The sequence below is a fragment of the Leptidea sinapis genome, chromosome 36, assembly GCF_905404315.1.
Source record: "Leptidea sinapis chromosome 36, ilLepSina1.1, whole genome shotgun sequence".
Taxonomy (NCBI): domain Eukaryota; kingdom Metazoa; phylum Arthropoda; class Insecta; order Lepidoptera; family Pieridae; genus Leptidea; species Leptidea sinapis.
In genome coordinates, this window is record NC_066300.1 from 5,295,575 (window position 1) to 5,322,396 (window position 26,822).

Here is a 26,822-nt window from a genome sequence, read left to right on the forward strand (position 1 = left end):
TATTTTAGCGGTCTCTTGATATGAGGCTTATAGAGACTAATTACTATTTTTTTTTTTATAAAAAACACTGCCCATGGCCATCTCTCATCCTGTTTGTAATACTCGCGTCAAGAAAATACTGCGGTTCGTAAACGCGGCAGGGCTTGACGACGAACTATAAGTATGAGTGGCGAACACAATAGTTCAATTCTGAACGCGATGTTACTAGGACCCAATCAGGACTAGCGATATAGGCACCCTGTGCAAATAATATTATTAATGGCCATCTCTAAAGCCCATAAAAATCTACAAATAGAAGTTTATTTAGATTTCTATGGCAACACCAAATCATGGGGTGCAGATTGCAAAGGCATGAAATCGGACTTTTAATCAGTGTTGTTCTACCTTTGAGTTCATTTAAGTTTTATTTATCTACACCCATGCTTTAAATCCTCTATTAAAGATTCCGAAATAGTTAGCTTATAGCCAACATTAAAACACCCAATGTTCTAATAACCATTACATCATCCAAACGAGTGTTGTAATGTTGTACTGAATTTCATAACAACACCCCTATGTTTTTTTTTCGATCCCTTCACGCGCAAAGAGTTTCAACAGACAGCCACATTATTATTGCTCGATGCGTGGTATCTGTATGAATTTCAAAAAAAGAACATTTTCGTTTACGCGCGTTCCTCACTACCAGAACGCCGCGCGCCGTAAAAAAAAGTAGGTTATTCGAATCGCCGCCATTTTTTTTTCGAAATTTTAATTTTTTTGATTACAAAAAATGAGCGATTCATTTTAAACGCTGCAAAAGAACATTATATTCAAGTGAACTTTAATTATTGCACTACACAAAATGTAAAATACTACTAAAATAAATAATTGTTTCATTAATACTTACTTTATTCGTATATAATCAGTAATGAATGATATTAGGTTACTACTAGGAGTGGTGTTTTAATGTTCGCATTGTGATGCGATGATGGTGAAGATAAAGTCTTGTATGCAACTGTTGATAATTAGGTATTAAAACACTCATGTGATACTATTATCACACTCGGCTTCGCCTCGTGAGATAAATCCACATTCGTGTTTTAATACCCCTTATTACACAAAAGTTGCATAAATAACTATTAATAAATCAATACATATATTTCGTTCATCTCGAGTCATTTGACAGAGCAGTTCCAATCCGCGCAAGACTTGCATTCAGTCGACCAATTGGTAGGCACGTTGGTATCGTTTTTAATCTTGAGGAATTGACTGGTTGTTTTAAGACAGCTTCCCTTAGTCAAAACACTTTTTAAAGAATTAAAACGCGTGTTTTCAACGCACAATTGTAACTGTTTTTCTGCGTAAAAGTTACATCATTATTATTTTAGATAACCTGACATTTCAAGACCATTCCAGTGGGCCTACCATGAACTCTTATTGCCATTCAATTGACAACCTAAAATGAACTGCTTTGCTATTTCGTACCACGACGTGATTAGAGCTATCTAATTTAGGTTGACGTCAAATCAACTGATTAAATCGCAATGATGTCAATTGAATGTCAAAAATGATATCAACTGAATCGCAAACTGATTTAGTTCGTTCATTTATTCGTACCATGAGGTGTTATTTCAACCTAAACTGGATAGCTTATTTGTCAAAGTGACCGATTCGAAAAAAATTGCTACTTCCTCAGAGGAAAGTGAATCGTGTTGTTAATAACTTTTAAAAAATAGTGAAAACATAGAAAAGAAAAATTTTATTGATTAAAGATGAGATGAGAATACTTTATTGGACTTTTTTGTAAAACAACATACTGAAAATAAATACCAAAAATGAAAATACTAAAGACGAGGCAGTAAGGGCCCGGGCTATAGCCTGTTCACAAGAACGAATTAAAAAAATGTACTCTGTGGTCCTGTCAAATCAAACATCAATGGAGGTGCGTTCATAACTCGTTATTTTTACGAAAACACATAAGCAAACATTTAATTTGTAATTCAAAGAACTTTATTTATTTATATTACTATTATTTAATAAGAATAAAAAAGGGCTTAATGGTTTATAATTTGACGCAATTGCGCAATTTTAAAATGTATTTTTAGTATTTTCTACGCAAAAACCGCTAAAATCATATCATTTTAGGTTTAGAAACGCAATTTTATTTCGTTCATTCTTCATAAGCGATCCAAACGCCATTCAGTAAAAGGCACTTCATGGTACGTATTTTAGTGATTCAGTTTGGGTACCTAAACTGAACTGCATCGGATTCGCATCGCTTATTAAAAGTTGATGGTAGGCCCTCAGTTCTCGTTTTCAGGGGGACTGCCAAAGAGAATTTAAACACTAGGTTCAGGGACTGCAGATGAAATGAGTCAAGATAGTATTTGTCATAGTTGTCATTATTAAGATTAGTGCAATGTATTGCCTCTGAGGTGGTATTTGCTGTAGACAGATGGTTACAGCAGTTACAATTACATGCGTTTTAATCCTTTAAAAAGTATTTTATTTAAATGTGTAACACTCGCGTTAACACTCCGAACAAAATAATAAAGAAAAACCGTTTATAATCAATCATAAGCGTACAGTTTAAAACCGTTTGCAAGCTTTTGAACGCGTCCCATTATAACTGCCGTTCCCAATATACTATCTACAGATAGAGATAAATTACTACCTTCACCTGTGAGTAATTAGCTGTCAATAATCTGAAGCTGTCCCAATATACCCGATAAGCCATTCTTATCGCCTTATATTGGGACGCGTGAATTGCAATTTCCATACAAACTTTATATCGCTGGTAAGCTATACGTCGTCCCATTGACAGACAGCGTGAACGGATAAGGTGGGTTACCGTCGATAAGTTTAGTGGGACAGAAAAGTCAACGATACTTACGATTTTTGTCTCAAGTAAGAGATAGACTGAATATTGGGAACGGCCGTAAGGCGATAAGAATGACTTATCGGGTATATTGGGACAGCTTCAGATTATTGACAGCTAATTACTGACAGTAGAAGGTAGTAATATATCTCTATCTGTAGATAGTGTATTAGGAACGGACGTTAGAGAGGTTCCCTAGGCTATAGCACGTTTCGGCTTCTTGTTTTGAACTTCTCTCATTTTCGTGCAGAAGTAAATATAGGATACGCGGCACAATTGGGGGGTGGTGCGCCACGTCGTGTTTGCCATAAAAATGTCTAATCAACTAGACATCGGTGAGTAAAAAATGGTTAGAGTTAATATCTTTATTAGCACAACTCTGACCTTCCACTTAATTATATCTAGTCGTATTATAACAACCATATATTTAACATCTTGATCTTTACCTGATTTGTAATTTTTACTCCTTTTAGTAATATATATTTAACTTATTATCCCGTATACATATAACAAATAAATCTGATTCTAAATTGGACGAAGTTCCTTAAAAACGTTCCAAGCCACAAACATCACATTTTAAGGAATTCGTGTTTAAAGTTTAATAAATATTATTATTATACATATGGGTTGGGCTACTAAGTCATGACGTTATTTAAGGGGTTACAGTACTCAGTAGCCATTTTTGTCAGTCCTTTAATATGAATCACGTGACCAGTTTTGTGTTATTTTTTTTTATGGAATAGGAGGACAAACGAGCGTACGGGTCACCTGTTGTTAAGTGATCACCGCCGCCCACAATCTCTTGCAACACCAGAGGAATCACAGGAGCGTTGCCGGCCTTTAAGGAAGGTGTACGCGCTTTTTTTGAAGGTACCCATGTCGTATCATCCCTGAAACACCGCACAAGGAAGCTCATTCCACAGCTTTGTAGTACGTGGAAGAAAGCTCCTTGAAAACCGCACTGTGGAGGACCGCCACACATCCAGATGGTGAGGATGATATCCTAACTTGTGGCGTGTCATGCGAAGGTGGAATTCGGCGGCAGGAATCAGGTTAAACAGCTCTTCGGAACACTCCCCGTGATAAATGCGGTAGAAGACACACAATGAAGCGACGTCTCTACGCAACGCCAAGTGATCCAGCCGTTCACAGAGCACTGGGTCACCGACAATTCGAGCTGCTCTGCGTTGCACGCGGTCAAATGGATCGATCTGATACTTAACTCAATGATTGGGGTTTGGAACGTTTTTCTGGAATTACGTCCCATAATATATTATTTTACTCACATCTTTGTATGTAAAAGTAAGCTATAAAACGGATGCATGATTATGTTAATATTATAAGTAATAAAATTCGATTTGCCATAGACAGTAGAAATATAAAACAATAAAACACATTGTCTATTGTGTGTAAGGTCTCCCACTGAACGTGTGTTCCCGCCAACATAACAAGCACCATTTTAAATTGACATAAACTCTACGCAGTAATCCAATATCAGATCGTAAAATTTTATCACTTCATCCTTTTATATTACACCTTTGTTCTAACATTATTATAAAAAGTGTTCCCTTTCAATAGATATCACCAGTTTCAGCCAAGTCTTAAAAGATAATGTGCTCGTAAAGTTTTTACAATCTGTGAAAACATAAAAAAATGTCTTTGGTATCGATTTCTCATTTCTACTCTTTGTTTTTCTATTATTCTGATAAAGCATAATAAACAATGACATGTCTAATTTCTTCACCTTGTTTCAAATGGCCGTTGGGATAATATTACATAAGTACCAAATAGTTATATGTACATAAATATAGGTAAAACTATACGTTAGCCATTCACTTATTAGTTACAATTAACTGTACTATATTGAAAAACAAAATTTTATGAACGATGCGCGATTCGAACCCACGACCTCCGGCGTTCCGTGCCGGTGCTCTAACCAACTGAGCTAACCGTTCGAGTACCGCCTCGTTATAAAATTCTGTTTGCTTTGTTCAACTCTTAGGTTGTGGCTTCATCTACAGGATCTACTTTACAGATGATTAGGAAATTGACTTGAGATGTCGCTCTTGTAAATCTAAACAATATGACACGTTTTTTTTTTTGAAGTGATAACATATTGTACTATATTTACGCGATCAGTAGGAACAGCAAAATTTACCTGTTTATAATTAACACTTTTATAATATAGGTAGGTACTAGCTGTCCGGGAAACGTTGTATTGCCATATTAATTAATAAAAAAAATATTTGGGTATTATGAAAAATAGATGTTGGCCGATTGGCAGAACTACCCGATATGTAAACAAAATTTCATACAAATCGGTTTAGCTGTTTCGGAAGAGTAACAAACACTGTGACACGAGAATTTTATACATAAGATTGTAAATTTATTTATTAGAATACAGAACAAAAAAAATTTTCGTAGTATAGTTGCTTTTATTGTATTACAATACCTCGCCTCGTTAAAGTTTTAATTTCAAATTTGGATCACGCAATTTTTGTAATGGCGAAGTGCAAAAAAATTAACCTAGTCTCAAATGAATTAATAACAGAAAATTATTACAATCTAGAATGAAATTTATCACAGTTAAGTAACACCGTTTTTTGTCACTAAACAAATATAATTTTATTCAGTCAAACATTAAGGTCTAATACCATTCTTTCTTATTTCGAAAATGTAGATATCCAGTCCAAAAAGACCACATAAAATAATGTTTAAGTTATTGCTTTCATCCGAAACCAACCCTAATCTTACATCTTACACCAGCCTAATATCGAATAATTCGATATCATTATTAATCATTAATAAATTTATAACATTTCGTAATCTAATAATCTTAGAGCGGTGCCTTTCCAGGATTCTTGTACAATAGTAAAGTTGTAATAAAAACGGTGTAAGTATGAGGTGTTTCATGTTTGTGGTTAGAATTTAGATGTAAAGTGATATTCTGTTAAGTTTACGACGTTTCTGATATTTTATGTCGACACTTAAGGGTCATTTGATGGTGGGAGATCACTTCAAACAACAATGATGCCACAGTTGCTTTTTTGAAAAGTTTCATAGTGGCTTAATCTTTAATGCGTTGGAGATAGTTTAAGCACAGAGTAGGGATGGATACTTAAGGCGAAGAGTAAGCAGAAAACACGCAAACATGGTGTTTTTAGGCAAGTTTTGTGGTGAAAGTAAAGCATTTCGAGCTATGAACACTTACTTTATCCTGTTACACATATCCTTAAGTCTTATTTGTAGGTTGCTTATGCTTGCTGTTGGTCATAGTTAACACTGCCGAGCCTTTTTGAACTACCACTTTTCTTAGAAGTTAAACAAGTTTTACGGCATGGCGTGACGCATTTTTTTGGTACTTCTCTCAGAAAAGTTATTCTTATAGCTTGTACTTTTTTGTGTAGGTTCATTTATTCAGATTAGCAGTGAATAACGAGGATTGTAAGCATATAAACCGTTTTCCACGCCAGAATTTTGAAAATATTGGCTTTGTTACATAGATGGCGGGCCGGCAGCCGTGAATTCATATCGCTCAAGGTCGCTGGCATTTAGTGTCGCCTTAAGTATTAATTTGGTTAATTGTGTTTCGGTCAGAAGGGCGCCGTAGCTAGTGAAATGACTGGGCTAACGAGTTTTAACATCTTATGTCTCAAGGTGACGAGCGCAATCGTAGTGCCGCTCAGAATTTTTGGGGTTTTCAAGAATTCCTCGGCGACACTGCATTGTAATGGGCAGGGCTTATCAATTACTATCAGCTGAACGTCCTGTTCATCTCGTCCCTTATTTAAAAAAATAAGTATTATAATAATAATTAGTTTTAATTAAATAATAATTAAATTAATAATCTAATAATAAGCTTATAAGTGTTTATTTGTTAAGGCGATTACGCTCGAAGATATACTCAAAAAAAGTGAATAATCATTGTAAAATTTCTAAAGAAGTCAAACATTTAATGCGTATTAGTTTTAAGCAATAGTTATGTTTAACTTTTACACTTTCCATATCGAAATTAAATGAAAATTCATTTGCAAAATTAACTTTGCTTTTGTTTTCATCGCAATTCGATATTCAGAACAGTGGACTTATACAATATTAACGAACAAGTGCGTAAATATTGTGGAGCGAAAGCACTAGAATTGTATTAAATAAATCAGAACTATTGCATTAGTATTTATCAGACCCGTCCATTTATACCGATAATAAGATCATACCTTGATTTGCGCAACAACATTGTCTATACAAGATAACAAGAGATTAAGTCATTTTTAGAAATTTTATATTTCTACGACATTGGCATTCTGCATGTTCTCACAACATAATGCTTTTCAATTTTTTTATATTAGATAGAGAACTGGTTGGCTTTTTCAGCAGTGTCGGAAAAATATGAAACAATTGTCCACTATATTCGAAATAGCATGTGGTTGATTTTTGAAAAAAAAAAGTTATGCTCCGCTTGCAAAAATTTGAGGCTATAAATATTTCAAAAACCAATTAAGACAATGGAATCGAAACATATATTCAAAACCAGGAAGAAAATTTCCTAAAAAGCACGCTCAACTCCTGGACTAAAACATATTTTTTTTGCAGATTAATTAAATATTTTAAGATGAATTCTACTAGACTGTGTAAGGTAAGGAGATTGCTTTAATTCATTGAATAAATTAATAAACATTAGATCATTTATATGTCTAGATAGACTGTGACGCCTGCATTCTTCATTCATTCTGCATTCATCTGATTCCTGCCGCCGAATTCCACCTTCGCACGACACCCCACAAGTTAGGATATCATCCCCACCATATGGATGTGGGATTCCTCCACAGTGCGGTTTTCAAGGAGCTTTCTGCCACGTACTTCAAAGCTGTGGAATGAGCTTCCTTGTGCGGTGTTTCCGGGACGATACGACATGGGTACCTTCAAAAAAAGCTCGTACAGCTACCTTAAAGACCGGCAACGCTCCTGTCAACGCGGTGATCACTTAACACCAGGCGACTTACAAAAACACTTACAAAAAGTGACATACAAAAAAAAAAAACCTGTTTTCATCGGTTGTCTAGCAGCAAGAGGCTCTATCTAGATACATAAATTATATAAGAATATAACAATAATAGTAAACGTAATGTGGACTGTATGCTATCGTACCATAATCATTTCTCTCTCTGACTTCCCGATCTACAAGTCATGATAACTCGTAAACTTGAAGCAGGAGCTAATATTGTGGGTGTACCAAGAAGCGAATACCAAACTGATATTTGCTATAAAATTGTCAGTTATAAATACACTTAGTGCTGACTCACTTCGACAAAAACTGTGGCGTTAGCTGTAGCGTGTACAATAATTGAACTAAATTGTAAATTTTAACAAATTGTATGCAGTTACAGAGTAACTGCTAAAACACACAATTTTTTATAATATGCTTATCTTCAAATAAAACATAAACAGATAATACAGGATGAAGCCACAACCTGAGAGTTTTTTTAACAGAATTTTATAACGAGGTGGTACTCGAACGGTTGGCTCAGTTGGTTAGAGCACCGGCACGGAACGCCGGAGGTCGTGGGTTCGAGTCCCGCATCGTTCATAAAATTTTGTTTTCAAATTTTATTTGTGTATTAATCCTAGAAGTGACCCTCACTTTATAAAAAAAAAATCACTTATCACTTTAAACAAAAACATAACAATACAGGATATATCAAGTATCAAGTGAAATTATATTTAGTACACAAAATGAATTTTCGAAAAATATAATTGATAATACTAAAAATAATCTTGTTATAATATTTTTCTACTAATGTATTAATAGCTTATAAGGTTTAAATTCAGGAAAGCACTGCCACTGCAATCAAGACATATCTTTGAAGACTAATGAAGATAAAAATATTTAAAGCCAGCAATTTTTTAAAAATTAAGTGCTTTCTAAATAAATAAAATGAAGCAAAAACAAAACGAACAATAAATTAGTAACCAAAATCCCCTATTGACTTTAAATCTAATTTTTATCGGCCATTAAATAGTGCTCTATTGTACACGAGACAGCATTTATCACTTAACAATGAAAGTATTTTCAAACTATCCCAATCAAAATGTCGCTTTCAGTCGCCATAAATAAAAACTACCCTTCAAAAGGGCTAAATTCCACATCCAAATCCAATAAATATAGAGATATTAAAACATAAAATAGGGTAAACAATCGTAAATAAATATTACATCCAAAACACACAATGCAATCATTAATTCAAGTTTAAATTATGTCTATTCTTTGAGAGTTTTACACTTTTTTTGTGTTCGTTTTTTGTGATGGTAACATTAAGGCGCCCGGGGCGCGGCTAGTTCTTTGCTACTCTTTGTTTTTTTCTTAATTTTGTCAACCCATTGAGGTCGCTCTATTTTGGGGTTGCTATCGTTGACGCTGGTTATTAATCCTTTTCTCACTATTATCTTAAAACGCTTTATTTTGGATAAACAGTTTAGTCTATTATCGTTTTGGGATGTTTGTTTTTATGTTCGCAGAGGTTTTAAAATACTAGAAATGAACATATAAATAAATTATACGCAGTGCTAGCAATCTAGAAGCAACCGTTAAGCATTAAAAGGCCAAACTGCATTTAGTATTTCTATGTGCGTTAGATCTAATTTGACGTTTGTTTAATCACTCAGCAATAGCCACTGACCTCTACCATATACCACTGGACTGGCGGCTGTCAAAGTGCTTTTGTGCCTGTTTTTATTCGCCATTTTGGCGCTGTTGGCCATGTAGCGAGAGACTGCGGTACTAAAACTAGTGATTACAACCTCAGCAAACATCGATATATGGTGGGAAACTATTTACAAAAAAAATGTGTACTTTTATTCTAGAAGTATAAATAAGACGGAAAACGAATGAAATTAATTATAATGCAAAATACTTCAGAGTATTTATTGTATGTTCCTTTGTAGTAATTTGTATTATACGTCAAAATTAGTTCTCTGGTCGCTCGCGAGTGGCGCTTCAAATAGGCTTGCGCTAAATTTGCTGTCAAACATAATATGGAACAGCCTGTCCAGTGGTATTTATACAGGAGTAGGGATGGTTATACTTACCCCGTAGAAAATACCTCATCTTGTAGATATTGAGACACTTATACTATTCCGAAAACAACCTCCATATTTTAAAATAAATTTGAAGAAACTAAGCAATTTAAAAACTTAAAAATTTCGTATATTGATTAAGGAGATACTTTTTGCACTACACGTGCTCGGATAGTTTCTTCGTAACAATCTTAGGAAGATCAACTGGTCTGAAAGTGAGTCTTTTTTTTTCGTACAAATATGATGATAGAAAATGTGTAGGCCATTTCAACGTGAATTATTTAAGAGTTGTCAAAAAAAATTACTTTCAATCCGAAAAATTGATACTTGTTATGTATTTACTATTGGAGTGCATGATAAAAAAAAAGTCCGCCTGGATATGAAGTCGTCCAAAACTTCAGTTATGACTAATATACGAGTACACACGATAGCAATATATGAAGATGGAAAACAAATAGAATACGTTAACGAATATGTGTATCTAGGTAAACAGGTCTCTTTCAGCAGAAATAGCAATGAAGAAGAGGTAGAACGAAGGTTGAACATAGCTTGGAAAGAATTTTGGGCACCAAAAGAAATTCTCAAAGGAGATTTCAACTTGGCACAAGATAAAAAGATTGTGATGGATACATGCCTTCTACCAAGCCTAACATACGGAAGTCAAACATGGGTTAACACAAATAAAATTACATCAACCCAAAGAGCAAATGGAAGGGAGCATCCTAAAGCTAAAGAAAACACAAAAAATTAAAAGCGAAATTATTAGAAAAATAAACCAAGCTTTCAGATAGTCTTGAATATGCTCCAAAGCAAATATGGCAGTGGGCTGGACATATCTGCAGAGTAAAAGGCAAAAGATGGACACTGAAGATAACAAAATGGAAAGGGCCGATAGGCCTAATAGCATATATTAATGATACCACAGATTGGGAATGGAGCGACCGCCCTCAGGCTATTACATAATAAGTTTAATTGTACAATGTTACTTTGTAAATGTCACTTTAATTGTAAAACATATTTTTGATGAAAAAAAAAGCCCGCTTAGTTTGTTGCCCCCATTTTTCTCAGGCCTGAGGCATTCATTTTGGAATGGGTGGTAGTTTTTTTTGACTTTCAATAAGTGATGTCATATCGTATTTTGAATAAATATATTTGGATTTGAATTTGAAAGGAAAAAGACAAGTCGGAAGACCGACAAATAACAATAAAAGAGATAGTAAAGGAATGGATGAAAACAGGACAGAATAGAGAACATTTGAAAAATATGGAGGAGGCTTTTACCCGAAATAGGTTTGAATTAAACCAATAAGTAGTATTACTGTACTAACTTCGTTTACTTTAGAATTAACTGTTTTAATTTAAGTTTAAAATCTTATTTATACAAAAACAAAATGTAAAAAGTGATTCGGAATAAATAAAGCTTTATTATAATGATTATTATTATGTTTTTACAAATTTTTTTAATAATTTACCTCATTGGTGTAATATAAAGCACTGTGTAGAAAGGAAACTCGGGAAGAAATCACTACTCGGTTGTATTAAGGCCCTCAGCTTCGCCTCGTGGCTTAATATTAAATCCTCATTGGAACAATATATATACTAATTAATTACAAAATGATGAACATACAGATTTTTTTCCTACTCGTTTCCAAGGTAAATATATTATATTTAAATAGGAAATTGAGCTTCTTAACATCATGACTCCACTACAGATAATCGCCTACGGATTGTCTATAACAATTAATGCCATATATATTTATATAATACGGATGGGCTTAAGAATAATCTCGGAGCTCTTTCATAATATTGAGACAATCGATCAAGTTTATAATCTATAGTTTCGTCATCATTTCCTCTCTCGAATGATTAGTTTGAAGTGGCTACCGAAAGCGAAAGTATGGGGTGCACTGGGATATAATAAATTTAACTGATATATTAATATTTAATTTGTCTTTTTAAAGTTGGTATTGAATGAGACCGAGTCTGCTACGCCCCCAATATGTACCACTCCTTCGGGTAAAGTTGGCTTGAGTTGACTAAGGCGTGATCAGTCAGAACAAAGTTTTACAGAGTAATATACACATTAGAATTACTTGTATTGAAAAGATTTTATAATTATAAAACAAAATTGTGTTACAATATGTATTATAAACCTCATTTTCATGAAGTTTTTCTTTTTGTCGACTGGTCCTAGGAACACTCCATTTTATTTTTTATTACTTTCATTTTACATTTTCGTTTCGGACAGTTGTAATAGAGAATGAGATGTTTCCAAATTGTACTCGAGTACTTTTAAGTACCTACTAACATTTATATTAAAAAAAAATTATTGAATTAGGCGTTACTTCGCGGAAATCCATAATTATACAAATGATTTAAGTTTTCTTTAGTGTTAATTCCGTCAATATTTGTTTTTAAAAACAATTCGACACGTGTTTCGCCTTTACACGAGGCATCCTCAGGACGTGTTGTCTCGCCAAAATCTGGCACGAGACGTGTCTCGGCATTTTGATTTAAAATTAAAACTTAAAAATTAAAATTAAATTTATAAACACATATTGGTGGAATTAAAACTTAAATCATTTGTATAACAAATATAAATAAAAGCTTAATTATGTTAAGGTTATGTTTTCCAGTATTTGTCATGTACTTGCTTGTTGTACTGAATTTGAAAAATAAAATGATAATATTTTTCTCATTAAAACTTAGCTTTTATTTTGAATTAATGCTAAATTCTAACGAACTTTGGACCTATGACATAACTAAATGATTTTGATTTGTATTTGCAACCAGTGTGCCTCAAGCCTTAGCAATATCTGCTAACCGTGGGAGAGGCTTCCCATCAACGAAGCTTCCTCTGCAGTTAAGTGATACACCTAATACGTTCTGATATGTATCATCTTTATTGACTGCCGGTGTTGCTATCTATCAGGTGAACTAATGGGCAAAGGGTTGCCAGGTGGGAATAAAATTGAGAATCTGCACTGCGCATTACATACAGGCACTGCAACAACAATACTCTAAGTAGTTTTGTAATGCGTTATTTCAGATCATACTATAACTCATGGTAAATTTTTTTTATATTACAGAAACAGTATCATATTGTTTCCTAATCTTAAAATTAATATTTATAAGTTTCTGTAAATCCTGCAGCAGTATCCACCGCACGACAAGCCACAAACTTGGTGAGCAGAGTCTTCACCAACTTGATGTGTGGCGGTCTTTCTCATATAGCTCTCAAGGAACTTTTTATCACAGACGCGCGAATTGTAGAAGCTTACAAGTGCCTTGTGTGGTGTTTAACAAGTTGATATGATATGGGTACATAAAAAAGGCACGTTCATATGATCCGCCAATGCTCGTGACTGGTACTCGTACGTTTTCTTGTACTTTATCAAGAATCGTAGGGGTGTTTTCATACTGGCACATTTTATTTGCCACCAAATACTATATGGAAGTACTAAACTAACTATTTCGTTTGAAAAGGCACCGTAGCCCAATTGCGGTTCCTCTCAGAATTATAAATATTTTATTAATTCTAGGCGGTATTACATTTTTACGGGCTGTGCGTATGACTACCAATGGGAGGCTCCTTTGCACAGGATGCCGGCTAGATTATGGGTACCACAACGGCGCCTATTTCAGCCTTGAAGCAGTAACGTGTAAACATTACTGTGTTTCGGTTTGAGGGCGTTCGTAGCTAGTGAAATTACTGGGCAAATGAAACTTGACATCTTATGTCTCAAGGTGAAGAGCGCAGTAGTTTTGCCGCTCAGAATTTTTAGATATTGCAAAAATCCTGAGCGGCACTCCATTGCAATGGACAGGGCGTATCAATTACCATCAGCTGAACGTTCTGCTCGTCTCGACCCTTATTTTCATAAAAAAATGACTAACCTTCACGTGAAACTCTTCATTCTTCTCATAATAAAATACGGGATCGACTGGTTGCTAGTAAATTTTTTATTGGAGCAAGTCCAGTGGTTTGGTTTGGACATGTAGCATGAATGAGTGAAGAAAGCATGATAAATCAAATATATAAGGCAAGTGTGTGTGGACAGGACAGCACTTTTGGAGACCAAATTGGGGACGTTAAGAAAAAAGGAAAAGTTCGAAGCACCCGGAACCGGCGAGCATTTATGAAAAAAAAATGAGTGCTAGAGGAAGCGCGTGAGGCTTGTAAGAATAGAAGCAAGTGGAGTGGGAGGCTCCTTTGCACAGGATACCGGCTAGATTATGGGTACCACAACGGCGCCTATTTCTGCCGTGAAGCAGTGAGGGGCGCCGTAGCTAGTGAAATTACTAGGCAAATGAGACTTAACATCTTATGTCTCAAGGTGTCGAGCGCAATAGTGATGGCGCTCATAACTTTTGGGTTTTTCAAGAATCCCGAGTGGCACTGCATTGTAATGGGCAGGGCGTATCAGTTACCATCAGCAGAACGTCCTGCTCGTCTCGTTCCTTATTTTCATTAAAAAAAAGGTATTTATTTGTCATCTTTCTATGTTCTGTAGTCTCTGCCTACACCGACGGGTAAAAGGCGTGAGTGTTTATATATCGTCCAGTGATTTTCACAGCATAATGTTATATGCGTAATGTTATGGGGACAGCACGCCATTTTAGTTACGTCACCAATTAAAAGTACGCATACTTATCGCAGTATCGCCTAAATCGTAGTATCTTTTCGAATCGTAGTGCCATCAGCTAATATCTACAATATATATACACATTCTAATATATGAAGCGGCAGTGAGCAGGGCTCTTAGTTCGACGGACCGATGGCCGTTGGGGCAGTAAAGTACTCGAATGGCGACAACGTACCGGAAGACGCAGTGTTGGTAGGTCAAAATCGCCGGAATACGTTGGATGAGGGCAGCGCAGGACCGATCGTCGTGGAAATCTTTAGGTGAGGTCTTTGCCCAAAAGTCTTGCGGCTGATGATACTATCTACAATATTAAATCACTTTTTTTAAACTAAATACCTAGTAACAACTGTTAACTATGTGTTTTGAGATGATATATTCTAGTCTCTAGGTCTTCATTTACGTTGGATTTAAAAATAAGCATGGTTGCATCAATGCACCTGACAAACAATGTACTTACAGCCAATTCAACTGGTACTTACCAAATATTCCTATTTCAAACCGTAAACTTAAATAGTCTCCCAAAAGTCCGTTGCATTCCCGGCTCGAAATACCCGGAATGTAAACTGGACCGTTATAATAATTCCATTTTAATCCGTCTGTTTATCTATTTACATTATACCGAGCCTGTCAACACAAAGTTCTATCGATTACTTTGTTTTTGTTCTCATTGTTCCTATTGTTTATGTTTAATCGTAAGTGGGAAACGCGACGATGATTTTAAACAACTTTGTTTATGTGCTACATCGAGGTATATTTCGGTGGTTGTTGGTAGAGATTAGCTTTAACATCCCATAACTATTTATTATTAGACGACCTGTATAGCCGAGTGGTTAGCGATCCTACCTACTAAGCTAGAGGTCCCGGGTTCGAATCCCGGTAGGTGCAAGCATTTATATGATGAATATGGATGTTTGTTTCCGAGTCATGGATGTCTAAATGTATTTATGTATGTTTATATGAATTTATGTATGTTTAAGTAAGTATATTGTATTAAATATATCGTTGTCTTGCAGCCCATAACACAGGCTATATATGCTTAATTTGGGGCAAGATAATTTGTGTAAAAAGTCTGTCAATATTATTATTATTATTATTACACTTCGGACTTACTGTATATTAAATGAATTTCTAAACGACACCAGAGTATTGGAGAATGGAGTGACCACCTTTAGGCTATTCAATTAATGAATTTGTGGCTCCAGTGGGTTGCTCGTTTGCACAGGAAGCCGTCTAGATTATGGGTACCACAACGGCGCCTATTTCAGCCTTGAAGCAGTAACGTGTAAACATTACTGTGTTTCGGTTTGAGGGCGTTCGTAGCTAGTGAAATTACTGGGCAAATGAAACTTAACGTCTTATGTCTCAAGGTGACGAGCGCAATTGTAGTACCGATCAGAATTTTTGGGTTTTTCAAGAATCCTGAGCGGCACTGCATTGTAATGGGTAGGGCATATCAATTACCATCATGTGAACGTCCTGTTCGACTCGTCCCTTATTTTCTTATTTAATGTTATTAATATATTAATTTTATTTAAAAAAAAAAAAGCCTGCTAAGTTTCTAGTCCGTTTTTCTCATGTCTCATGATATATCTTTTCAAATGGGTAATGGATTTAGACTTAAAATAAGCGATTTAAAATTAATTAATTTAATAAAAATATATTACAACCGGAATTAATACCCAAAACAAACCTTAAAACTAATTTTTTGTTACAATAAACTAATATCTCTCCGTATTTTAAAATTATTAACTACTTTTTATAGCGTATATTGTAAGTCATATTTTTTGATCATGTGAAAAAGACGGTCAATCAAATTCACATGCAGTAAACACATCTTTAACTCTGTTAAAAGTTACAATCACAGTTTCATTGCTGTAGTTAACAAGAATCAGTAGCGACAATGCATTGTAATGGAGCTGCATACTGCACATGCACAATCATACAAAAAAAGAAAATAAACCCCGTCGATTTCACGAAAGATATAAATAAATTATAACTCCCGCAATCAAAATTAGTAAATTAATAATTATCTGCTAGACAAAATTCGAAGCATAGATAACGAAAATGAATTTATTAAAATATTAAGAAACTTTTTATTAGAAAAGTGCTACTACGCCATTAATGATTTCCTAAGCGACACAAACGAAAATAAATAAAAATATGGGTCTCCCTACAACGGTCTGCTGTTCAAACCAAATTGCGACACTCAAACTGGGTATCCATAATACTGCCTTGTACAATTATAGTCCATCTATCCATACACTCACGCCCTGTTCTCGTCGGGGTAGGCAGAGACAATAGAATGCCACTTGCTTCTATCCTTACAAACCTCACGCGCTTCCTCTACATTCATTACTCTTTTCATACATGCTCGCCGGTTGCGGGTGCTTCGGACCTTTCCTTTCTCAAAAGGTCCCCAATTTGGTCAACGAATGTTCTACGAGGTCTCCCGCGACCGACTTGCCCACACACACTTGCCTTAATTATTTGATGCGTCATTCTTTCTTCACTCATTCGCTCCACGTGTCCAAACCAATTCAGCATTCCTAACATACAATTTTAGTATTTACTCCAAATGTTACATTAAAGGAATGTATTTATGGAATTGCAATAAATTGAAATTGAAATGGACAGGAGGTAAAGTTGCTACCATAACTATTACTTTTACCCGCTAATAACGTAACATGAACAGACCCTAAGATGCATGCAGCGATTATAATCTACCAAACGACATTAAAATCCCCGAAACATCTTCATTAAGGTCAAGTCTGTACACCGTGTGATTACAGTATTTACCGCCGGTCGCCTTCACAATGTTTTATATCTATCTTGTAAAGTAGCAGTTATTTGAGCGTATCAAATTTACTTTAATTGCGCTTCAGTTTATTTTGATAGAACGAGTATTTAGTGTCTCATTAATTTGTAGTTGATTAAATCATTAATTAATTAAACTGAAGTTTTTTAATTGAAAGATGACCTGAACACGTCATTAATTGTGTTGCAGTATACTTTACTTTGTTCCTTTTTGCTTTTATAGAGTCCTGTATCATTAGATATATTCCAACTGGAACCCTGTTACTAAGGCTAAGATCTATAGACCGTAATTACTTCGCTGAGACTTTACTTACGTTAAACTTATCTGAGTGTAAGTAAGCTTAGCGTAATCTTTGTCTTAGTTTTTACAGTTATTTGAAAACTCAAATTATGCTAAGACAGCCCAATGCAAAAGTTAAGTTCGCATTTATCCCACTCAGCTAAGTTGTACGTAAGTAAAGTTTAAGCAAAGTCTAAATATGCTCTATAGATCTACGCCTTAGATTCGGATGTCCGACCGTCTGTTAGCGGTTTAAACCAATGAAATTTTGACAGTATGTGTATTGGTGTTATAACAAATAATATATCACAGATCGAATTACGAAACGGCTTAATGCTAATTAAAAACATAATGTTTTCATTGTAAAAGTATATTAATACTGATTAAAAAATTATGTTATATTAATAGTTTAAGACATAAAACAAAATATATTTAAATTTACCTAGTCACCGGCGCCTCTTTAATTGTTTGGTGTACCTACCATCATTTGAGGCCTACGCTTGACGAACATACATGTTTTAAACTATCATAATCCGTTGCTTCAGAGAGAAATCAATTTAATTTGAATACATTTGCATAAATTAAATATTACATAAAAAAACCATTAAATATTCAAGAATCAAGGGTTCACGGTCAAACCAGAACTTTCACCATACATGAGGATCATTAATCATTGATTGATCTATCGATCCTAAATTAGATCATTTGATAAAATTCACTTGTTATTATGACCGGATTGCATCTACTGACGAATGACGGATCGTACGTAATGACACAGGCATGTTAACAAAGGTTGTGATGTGAAGGCGATATTGTAATGATGGATGTGTTGAACTTTTCTATAGGCTTAATACTAGCTTAACCTGTATACACGAGAGACGTCATTTACCAGTGGGAGGCTCCTTTGCACAGGATGCCGGCAAAATTATGGGTACCACAACGGCGCCTATCTCTATTGTGAAACAGTAATGTGTAAACATTACTGTGTTTCGGTCTGAACGGCGCCGTGGCTAGTGTAGTTAATGGGCAAATGAGACATAACATCTTATGTCTTAAGGAGACGAGCGCAATTGTAGTACAGCTTAGAATGTTGGGGATTTTCAGGAATACTGATCAGCACTGCATTGTAATGGGCAGGGCGTATCAATTATCATCAGCTGAACGTCCTGTCCATCTCGTCCCTTATTGTCATAAAAAGCTGGAGGAGCTGGCCTATACCCAAGAAGGGGTTCCAATCAATAATGATGAAGACAGTACATAACAATAGTTATGTACTGTCTTCTTCTTATTAATACAAATAAAATTATGTTTTTTTATATTTAATTGTGTAAAATGTAGATAATATATACAATAAGTAAAATTTATTATAATAGATGTAATCATAGATGATAACTGTTATATAACTGTAAGAATGTAATTTAATAGTATTTGTTTTAAACGACTATTCAATTTTTTTTTAAATATAAAGTGAATTTTAGAACTGTCTTATTTTATTTGATAGTAGAATCATTTAAGAAAATACGCGACGTACTTTGTCAATCGTTACACAGGTCTGCAATGCTGCAATAGTTTAACGGGCAGCTAAAACATGCATACATACATACATAAAATCACGCCTCTTTCCCGTAGGGGTAGGCAGAGACCACTTCTTTCCACTTGCTACGATCCTTACATACTTGTTTCGCTTCGTCCACTTTCATTATTCCTTTCATACATGCTCTCCGGTATAGGGTACTCTTGACCTGGCCTTTTTTCAAGACGTCCCCGATTTGATCTTGAAACGTCCGTCTAGGTCTACCCTTCCAACACTTTCATTCACACTGGCCTTATACACTTTCTTCGTCAATCGTTCTTCATTCATTCTCTCGACATGTCCAAACCATCTCAGCATACCTATCTCAATTTTTGTCACAACATCTTCTTTCAGACCACAACGTTTCCTTATCTCACTATTTCTTATCCTGTCACTCAGTTGAACTCCTATAATACTTCTCAACGCTCAACTCAACTGCATTTATTCTGCTTTCATGTTTCTTCTGCCATACCCAACTTTCACTTCCGTACATGAGTGTTGGAACCAACACCCCCTCATGCACAGCCAAACGAGCCTTATTAGACACCTTCTGCCTGTTCTTAAAGGAGTGCAATGCTCCATTCACAATGTTTCCTGCATTCACTCTTCTTTCAATATCACTCTCATACTTTCAGCTAAAACACACTGTAGGTATTTGTCAAAAAGTATTTACTACACCACAACAAATAAAAGTTTAGTCATTTTACAAATATAATTTACTTACATTTAGCTGAGTTAATTTAGTTGAATGACATTGAGTAACTTTATAGAATTAATAAATTTTTCACGGATATAGCGAAAACGCCAACCATTGAAATAACTAGCGATGCATGTTCTAAACAATATAAGCAAACAGAATTAAGAATAATTAAAAATATAAACAAATTGCTTCTAATTTCATCAAGTACACTATATATTTTATATGCCTACCTACAAAGGCGCGTTCAGGTTACCTGAAGGCAATTGGAGCTCAAAAGGCTTGCTCTACTTTAAGGAATTTACTAACCCACGGGAAAAGTAACCACCGGGGAAGCATTATCCTATAAATAGAGACTATAATCACCTGTAGTTCTAAAAATAACGCGCAGAAAATACAATTTTAACCCCGCTTCCGCTCTTGGCTGTATTCACCCTTAGTAATAAAATTTGACGAGTTCAGAGTTGATGTTAATGTTACGTCAATGTCCATGTTTACTCAACAGACTACCAACTGCTTAACGTTTATCAGCGGCTGTATAGCATGTTACGAGGCATGATATATGTCGAGTCAATAGAGAAAATGTTCTAAAATGGCGTCGCTTCTCATTACTGCCTCACACTTTTGCTAACACACGCATTGGTACTCCACGCAAAAAAAGCACCACTAATCTAATTATATTATAAAATCTTTAGGTGAGTCGAAACTTTTGGAAACGCACTATTCTGTAGGCAATTTGTTTTATTTAGACATTAAATAGTACTGACCTGTTACGATTTGCTAAGTAATGCTTATTTGAATGAAGCCTGTGCAAGTTAAAAGGCATAAAAGGCATTTATTTTCTCAAAATTGATTCCTTTACCATTCTTTTTGAAATAATTTCTAATATATTAGATACTACTACCGCTTCGGAAAGAAATGTCACTTTGAAAGAGAAGAAGAAGCGCAAGAAACTCTCCCAGCATTCTTTTTTGCGCTCTTTTCAATAAAATTATACAATATTGTACAGTCATTTCTATCGCTATGAAATAATCACAATCTAGTCACTGGCTGTCCGATCATTTAGATATTCAGCTGTGGAGTAATAGGATTTACGACAGAGCCATTTTTTTATAAAACATTTAAATTTATTTATAGATAATGCCTGAACAGTGGCTGGGACTTTATTATAGAAGTGTATACATTAACCATTAAAGTTATTATGTATCTTATGAAGCCTACTAGAATTAGTTACAAGCAATCTCTTATTTCTAGTGTTATAATAATGAAAATCACTATTAAGAGCAAAAGTTGACTAAGGAAGCGAGTTTAGTCAGAGAAAAATGTACCAAAGTAACTTATACACAATTATTTATATTTAAAATGCTGTTGCTTTAATAATATAGAACATAAAAATAGTTAATATTTTATAATTATCATTAACTTCGCCTTGATGAAGTTTTAACTTCTCAAGATAACAGTGTTTATTGTAAATATTATGTTTTGGATTAATGCACTTAAATCCGTGGATTAATCCTTCACCCCTTAGTGTCTGTTTTTAAATACTTATAATATTTTTGTGGAAGAGAAGGACCAACGAGCGTACGGGACGGGTCACCTGATGTTAAGTGATCAAATCCAAAAGTTTTATGTAAAAAAACTAATTTAAAAAAAATCTGCGGCCATGTGACTTTCCAAACAGCCAGTGTGAACGTAGCGCAAACTTCTTTGAGCGATAAGCCGCAACAATTACGCAGTGAGTTCCATATTTAAAATTTAAAAAGTCGACGTAAATTATCCTAATTTGACAATTCATTTGAAATAGGTACTACTAATATTATTATATATTATCAATAAATAGTTTATATAAACAACTAGTTTTATTTTCCTCATATTTGTAATGAAAAAAAGCGTGTTTAACACGGGCCGAAAGAATCAATTCCCGAGGTAGTTAGACCGAGTAGGAATCCTTGGTTAACAATCTACTATATTCATGTAGGTCAAGGAATTGGCCGGTTGTTGTATATCGTTGTGAGGCATGGACCTTAGTGGAAGACTTTTGGAGCCTGCGAGATGTGGACGTATCGTAGAATGCTTCGCATAAGTTGGGCGGCTAAAGTGTCCTTGTCCGAATGCAGAAGATTATCGAGTTAGTGAGAACTATCAAACAGCGAAAGATCTTGTACCTCGGTCATATACTACGCAACGTTAGGTACCGCCAGCTGCATACTAATTTGATGGGGAAAATTATAGGGAAATGAGGTGTTGGAACAAGAAAGAAGTCTTTGCTCATAATAAGGGAGTGGACTGGCATTAAGACAGTCCAAGAATAAAAAAAAGTTTAAAAAAGGAAATTTTTTAATAATCTTACTGCTGCCCTCCAGTAATGGAAAAACACGTGAAGAAGAACAAGGTCAAGGAAATGACAGTTATGAATGTCAAAATTTTTCTATTCTTTTTATATTTACCAGCACATCGGAAAAGGTTGAGCTTAAATGAGAAGGAGTAGCAGGCTACTCATTGCCACTCTTTTAAAATTTACAGCTTCAACTTTTTACAAATCATTTCAATTATAATAAACTACTTACGTTTAATTACGTTTAATTTAACAAAAAATACTCAATCGTCAAATCCCCAATGCCTTATACGAGTAGGTCAAAAATTAAGAGTAAATTAATACGTAAAAACAAGAGTTTTGAGTACAGCAGATGTATCAATCCACACACACCGATCACCGCCACCCACATCATGAGAAGAATTACAGAAGCATTGCCTACCTTAGAGAAGACATGTAATTTTTAAAGGTACCCATATCGTATCGTCCTGGAAAAACGGCACAAGGAAGTACATTGTATCATCATCAGCCGGAAGACGTCCACTGCTGGACAAAGGCCTCCCCCAAAGATTTCCACGACGATCGGTCCTGCACTGCCCTCATCCAACGTATTCCGGTACGTTGCATTGCTTGGTACATTCGTACCTTGAATACCGCACTGTAGAAGAACGCCAAACATCCATTGTGGGGCTGATATCCTAATAATCAAAGCTGTTACCAGGGACTGCGTACATCCTCAAGACGTTACTTTTAAAGGCATAGGATCTTAAGGAGTTTCATGTGGGGTATAACCTCTTCTTTTATAGACTTCTTAGAGTACGGCTGGAATTATACGGTTACTTTTCTCAAGCCGGTTCTCTCATTCCGTAACTTATTGCTGCAAAAGACAAGAATATATTTTTTTGGGCGTACTTACATTTGCGTAGTGGAACCCACAGGCATCCATGCAGAGGTAGAGGCAGGTGGAAACCCCCTGGATCGTCAGGAGGCCGACTTTGTAAGTCGCACGCTGAAGTATCGCTGAAACAATGAATATACATTTTAATTTCTTGTATATATATTATAGAGTTACTAGTGAAAGTAGAGTTACCTAGTACTTGACGTTAATTTTAAGCTGAAATGATTTATTTAGGACCTTCGATATCTCTAACGGCCGTTCCCAATATAGTATCTACAGATAATGATAAATTACTACCTTCTACTGTCAGTTATTAGCTCTCAATAATCTGAGGCTGTCCCAATATACCCGATAAGTCATTTTTATCGCCTTATATTGGGACGCGTGAATTGCAATTTCCATAAAAACTTCTACCGCTGGTAAGCTATACGTCATTCCATTGACAGACAGCGTATACGGATAAGGTGAGTTACCGTCGATAAGTTTATTGGGACAGAAAAGTCAACGATTGTTACGATTTTTATCTCAAGTAAGAGATAGACTGAATATTGGGAACGGTCGTTAATGTTTCATGACAAGAGTAAGTTTTACCAGTGGGAGACTCCATTGCACAGGATGTCGGCTAGATTATGGGTACCACATGTATAAACATTAGTGTGTTTCGGTCTAAAGGGCGCCATAGCTACTGAAATTACTGGGCAAATGAGACTTAACATCTTGGCTCAAGGTGACGATCGCAGTTGTAGTGCCGCTCAGAATATTTGGGTTTTTAGAGAATCCTGAGTGGCACTGCAATGGGCAAGGCATATCAATTACCATCAACTGAACGTCTTGCTCGTCTGATCCCTTATTTTCATAAAAAAGAGTTTATTTTACATCAGAGGGGGCAAACGGGCAAGAGACTCACGTAATGGAAGCGGTGAGGTAGTTGATTCCATTGGCCGTGCGAGGCAAGAACTTCCTCGAAAAACCCGCGGTTATAAAATGCCAGACGTCAACATAATGCCGGTACAATTTCGCATAGTGATAGGCATATAGTACTTAGTTAATATTAAATTAAAAAAAAAATATTATGACTGTTCATTGTTAATACATATATGAAAATTTAATATACGTGCACAAAAGTCGTCACCTTTTTGCTCTTTATAGTGATTTTCATAATTATAACATTAGAAATAAGGGATTGATTGTAACTAATTCTAGTAGGCTTCATAACATACAAATGTATACACTGTTATAATAAAGCCTCAGCCACTGTTCATAGCATTATCTATATATATTTATTTAAATGTTTCATTAAAAATGGCTCTGTCGTAAATCCTACTAATACACAGTTGAATATCCAAGTGATCGGAAAGCTTGAGACTTATGATTATTATTCTGATTATTTTATAGCAATAGCAAGGACAGTACAATATTGAATACTTTATTAACACGAGCGCAAAAAAAGAATGCTGGGAAAGTTTCTTGCGCCTTCTTTCTCCTTGTTTCCGAAGAGGTAGTAGTATCTAGTATATTAGAAATGACATCAAAAAAGAATTGTATAGGAATCAATTTTGAGAAAAAATAGTAGTAGTCGAGTTTTAGTAACGAAATTTTTTAACAATTAAAAATGATAGTAAGGCCACTTTAACAACAATTATTGTAAAAAACTAAGAAGCAAATTCAAAAATGTTTATCACGCATAATGGTTTTTTTCAAAAAGAACCTAGATTAAAAGTAGATAAACTTTGAGGTTTAAAATAGGGTTGTAACAATGAATTCCTAGCATAAGACATTACAATAATTTAGCCCTTTGAACGCGACACTAAAGGCATTTACGATGCGTGCGTTTTCTCAAAATAATTGCCTAGACGCCTGCAAGTTAAGTGCTCATTTGGTTAATATTACCATACACTTTGCCGTTTGCCAAAGTAGCGTCGTAAATTCAGAGACGTTTATAGGAACTTATGTTATTAGACTACATGAATGGAGAGACAATCACTATGATGGAAAGCATCTATACAAGAACGGTTGCTTCTAGATAGAGAACATAAGTTCTCAACGTGGTCGATAACGCCCCCTTGTGGGCGTTTGATACTTTCGGGGGGGGGGGGCAGTAGAAGACCCAGAGAAAATTAGGGGGCATTGAGATGGCGCAGATGGGGCGTGGGTAGATTAAAAACTATAGTCTAAAAAGCCAAAAAAATACACGAAAATACTCTAGAAAATAACATATCCTCAAAGTGGGTGGTGTGCAAAATAAGGTTGAGAAACTCAACACACATTTTTCATTAAAGAAACCAAGTAAGTAATATCAAGTTAGACATTAAGTTTTAATCAGTGGCAAGAAACACGTTCACATCAATAATAACATTACCATATAAGTTATTTTAAATACAATCAATGGAAACATTTGCAACAAAAAACTATCAAAAGATTCAACGTACTGAATTGAAAAAAAAAAATTGTAAATTAACTAAAAAAAAATTCACGACAGCTAAAACATACTAGGTATTAAAAATAATGGGTAAACTTTTCCAAAACACTTCAAATTTGAATTTTTAAGGAAACTACTTACAAAATTCAATGTTATAATAAAACAGGGTTTTTGAGGACAGGATGATCCAGCTACCATTAACAGTCCATAACTGCGATCTTTTTTATGAAAATTTGGCACGAGACGGGCAGGATGTTCAGCTGATGGTAATTGATACGCCCTGCCCATAACAATGCAGTGCAGCTAAGGATTCTTGAAAAACCCTAAAAGATCTGAGCGGCACTACGATTGCGCTCGTCATCTTGGGACATATGATGTTAAGTCTCATTTACCCAGTAATTTCATTAGCTACCGCGCCCTTCAGACCGAAACACAGTAATGCTTACACATTACTGCTTGAAGCCGATATCCTGTGCTAAGGAGCCTCCCACTGGTGTACTGATCGTATATTTGTCTTCTAATATCAAAAATCAGGATAAGTATTCTAAAATATTTGTGTATATCAACTCACTGGAAGTCACTTTTCAAGTCAATTAATAAACCGTAACAGTATCATCAACAAGAAACCTGCGATATATCTTTAATTAACACCTGAACCGGTACGGAACCCGAACCGGAACTTCGATTGCCGGTTATACATCATAATATTACTTTCATTTCATCAATAAATCATTTATGTGTCATTTAAATATAATCGCGTTATAGAAACCTGTTAAAATCTGGTTGTAATAAGTTCTGTTTCAAGTTATTATAACTTAAGTTTTTAATGCATAGAGTTATCGACCTGTGAAGCATCATTGATGATGAAATATGGTGATTAATTTATAATAGCAATATAATTTATTTATTCATGTATAGGAAACAAACAGTATTATTATACTTAAATATTAACAAATCTTAAAACTTACACTTTCACCAGTGAAGTTTCCAACAATTTATACGACACTTTTAGTTAAAAGGTAAGCAACGGTAAGATAAAAACCACAAAACAAAAGTAATACAAATTAACAACTAATTACAAGCTATATAAGTTACACAATACTGTACACGCCTATTATACAATACTATAATGAATTAGTTACAAATGAGTTAAGAAATGAGAAAAAAATATAAGAATGGGGTTGAAAAAATCAGTACTTATTTAAATTATCGCAAACCAATGATGTGAAAACATTTAACTTTTCATGAAATAT

The 26,822-nt window shown here is 34.9% G+C and overlaps 1 protein-coding gene across 4 annotated transcripts in view; it reads right to left on the reverse strand.

The window, feature by feature from the left end:
• Positions 1 to 26,822, reverse strand: part of LOC126975633 (fibroblast growth factor 22) — a 253,345-nt gene that overhangs the window by 13,858 nt on the left and 212,665 nt on the right. For all 4 annotated transcript variants that reach the window (XR_007731763.1, XM_050823638.1, XM_050823637.1 and 1 more), the window contains one exon: positions 23,169 to 23,272. Coding sequence is in view for 3 of the 4 variants with exons in the window: in XM_050823638.1 (XP_050679595.1) it covers positions 23,169 to 23,272 (104 nt within the window). In the remaining variant the exon portion in view is untranslated. The remainder of the gene's footprint in view (positions 1 to 23,168; positions 23,273 to 26,822) is intronic.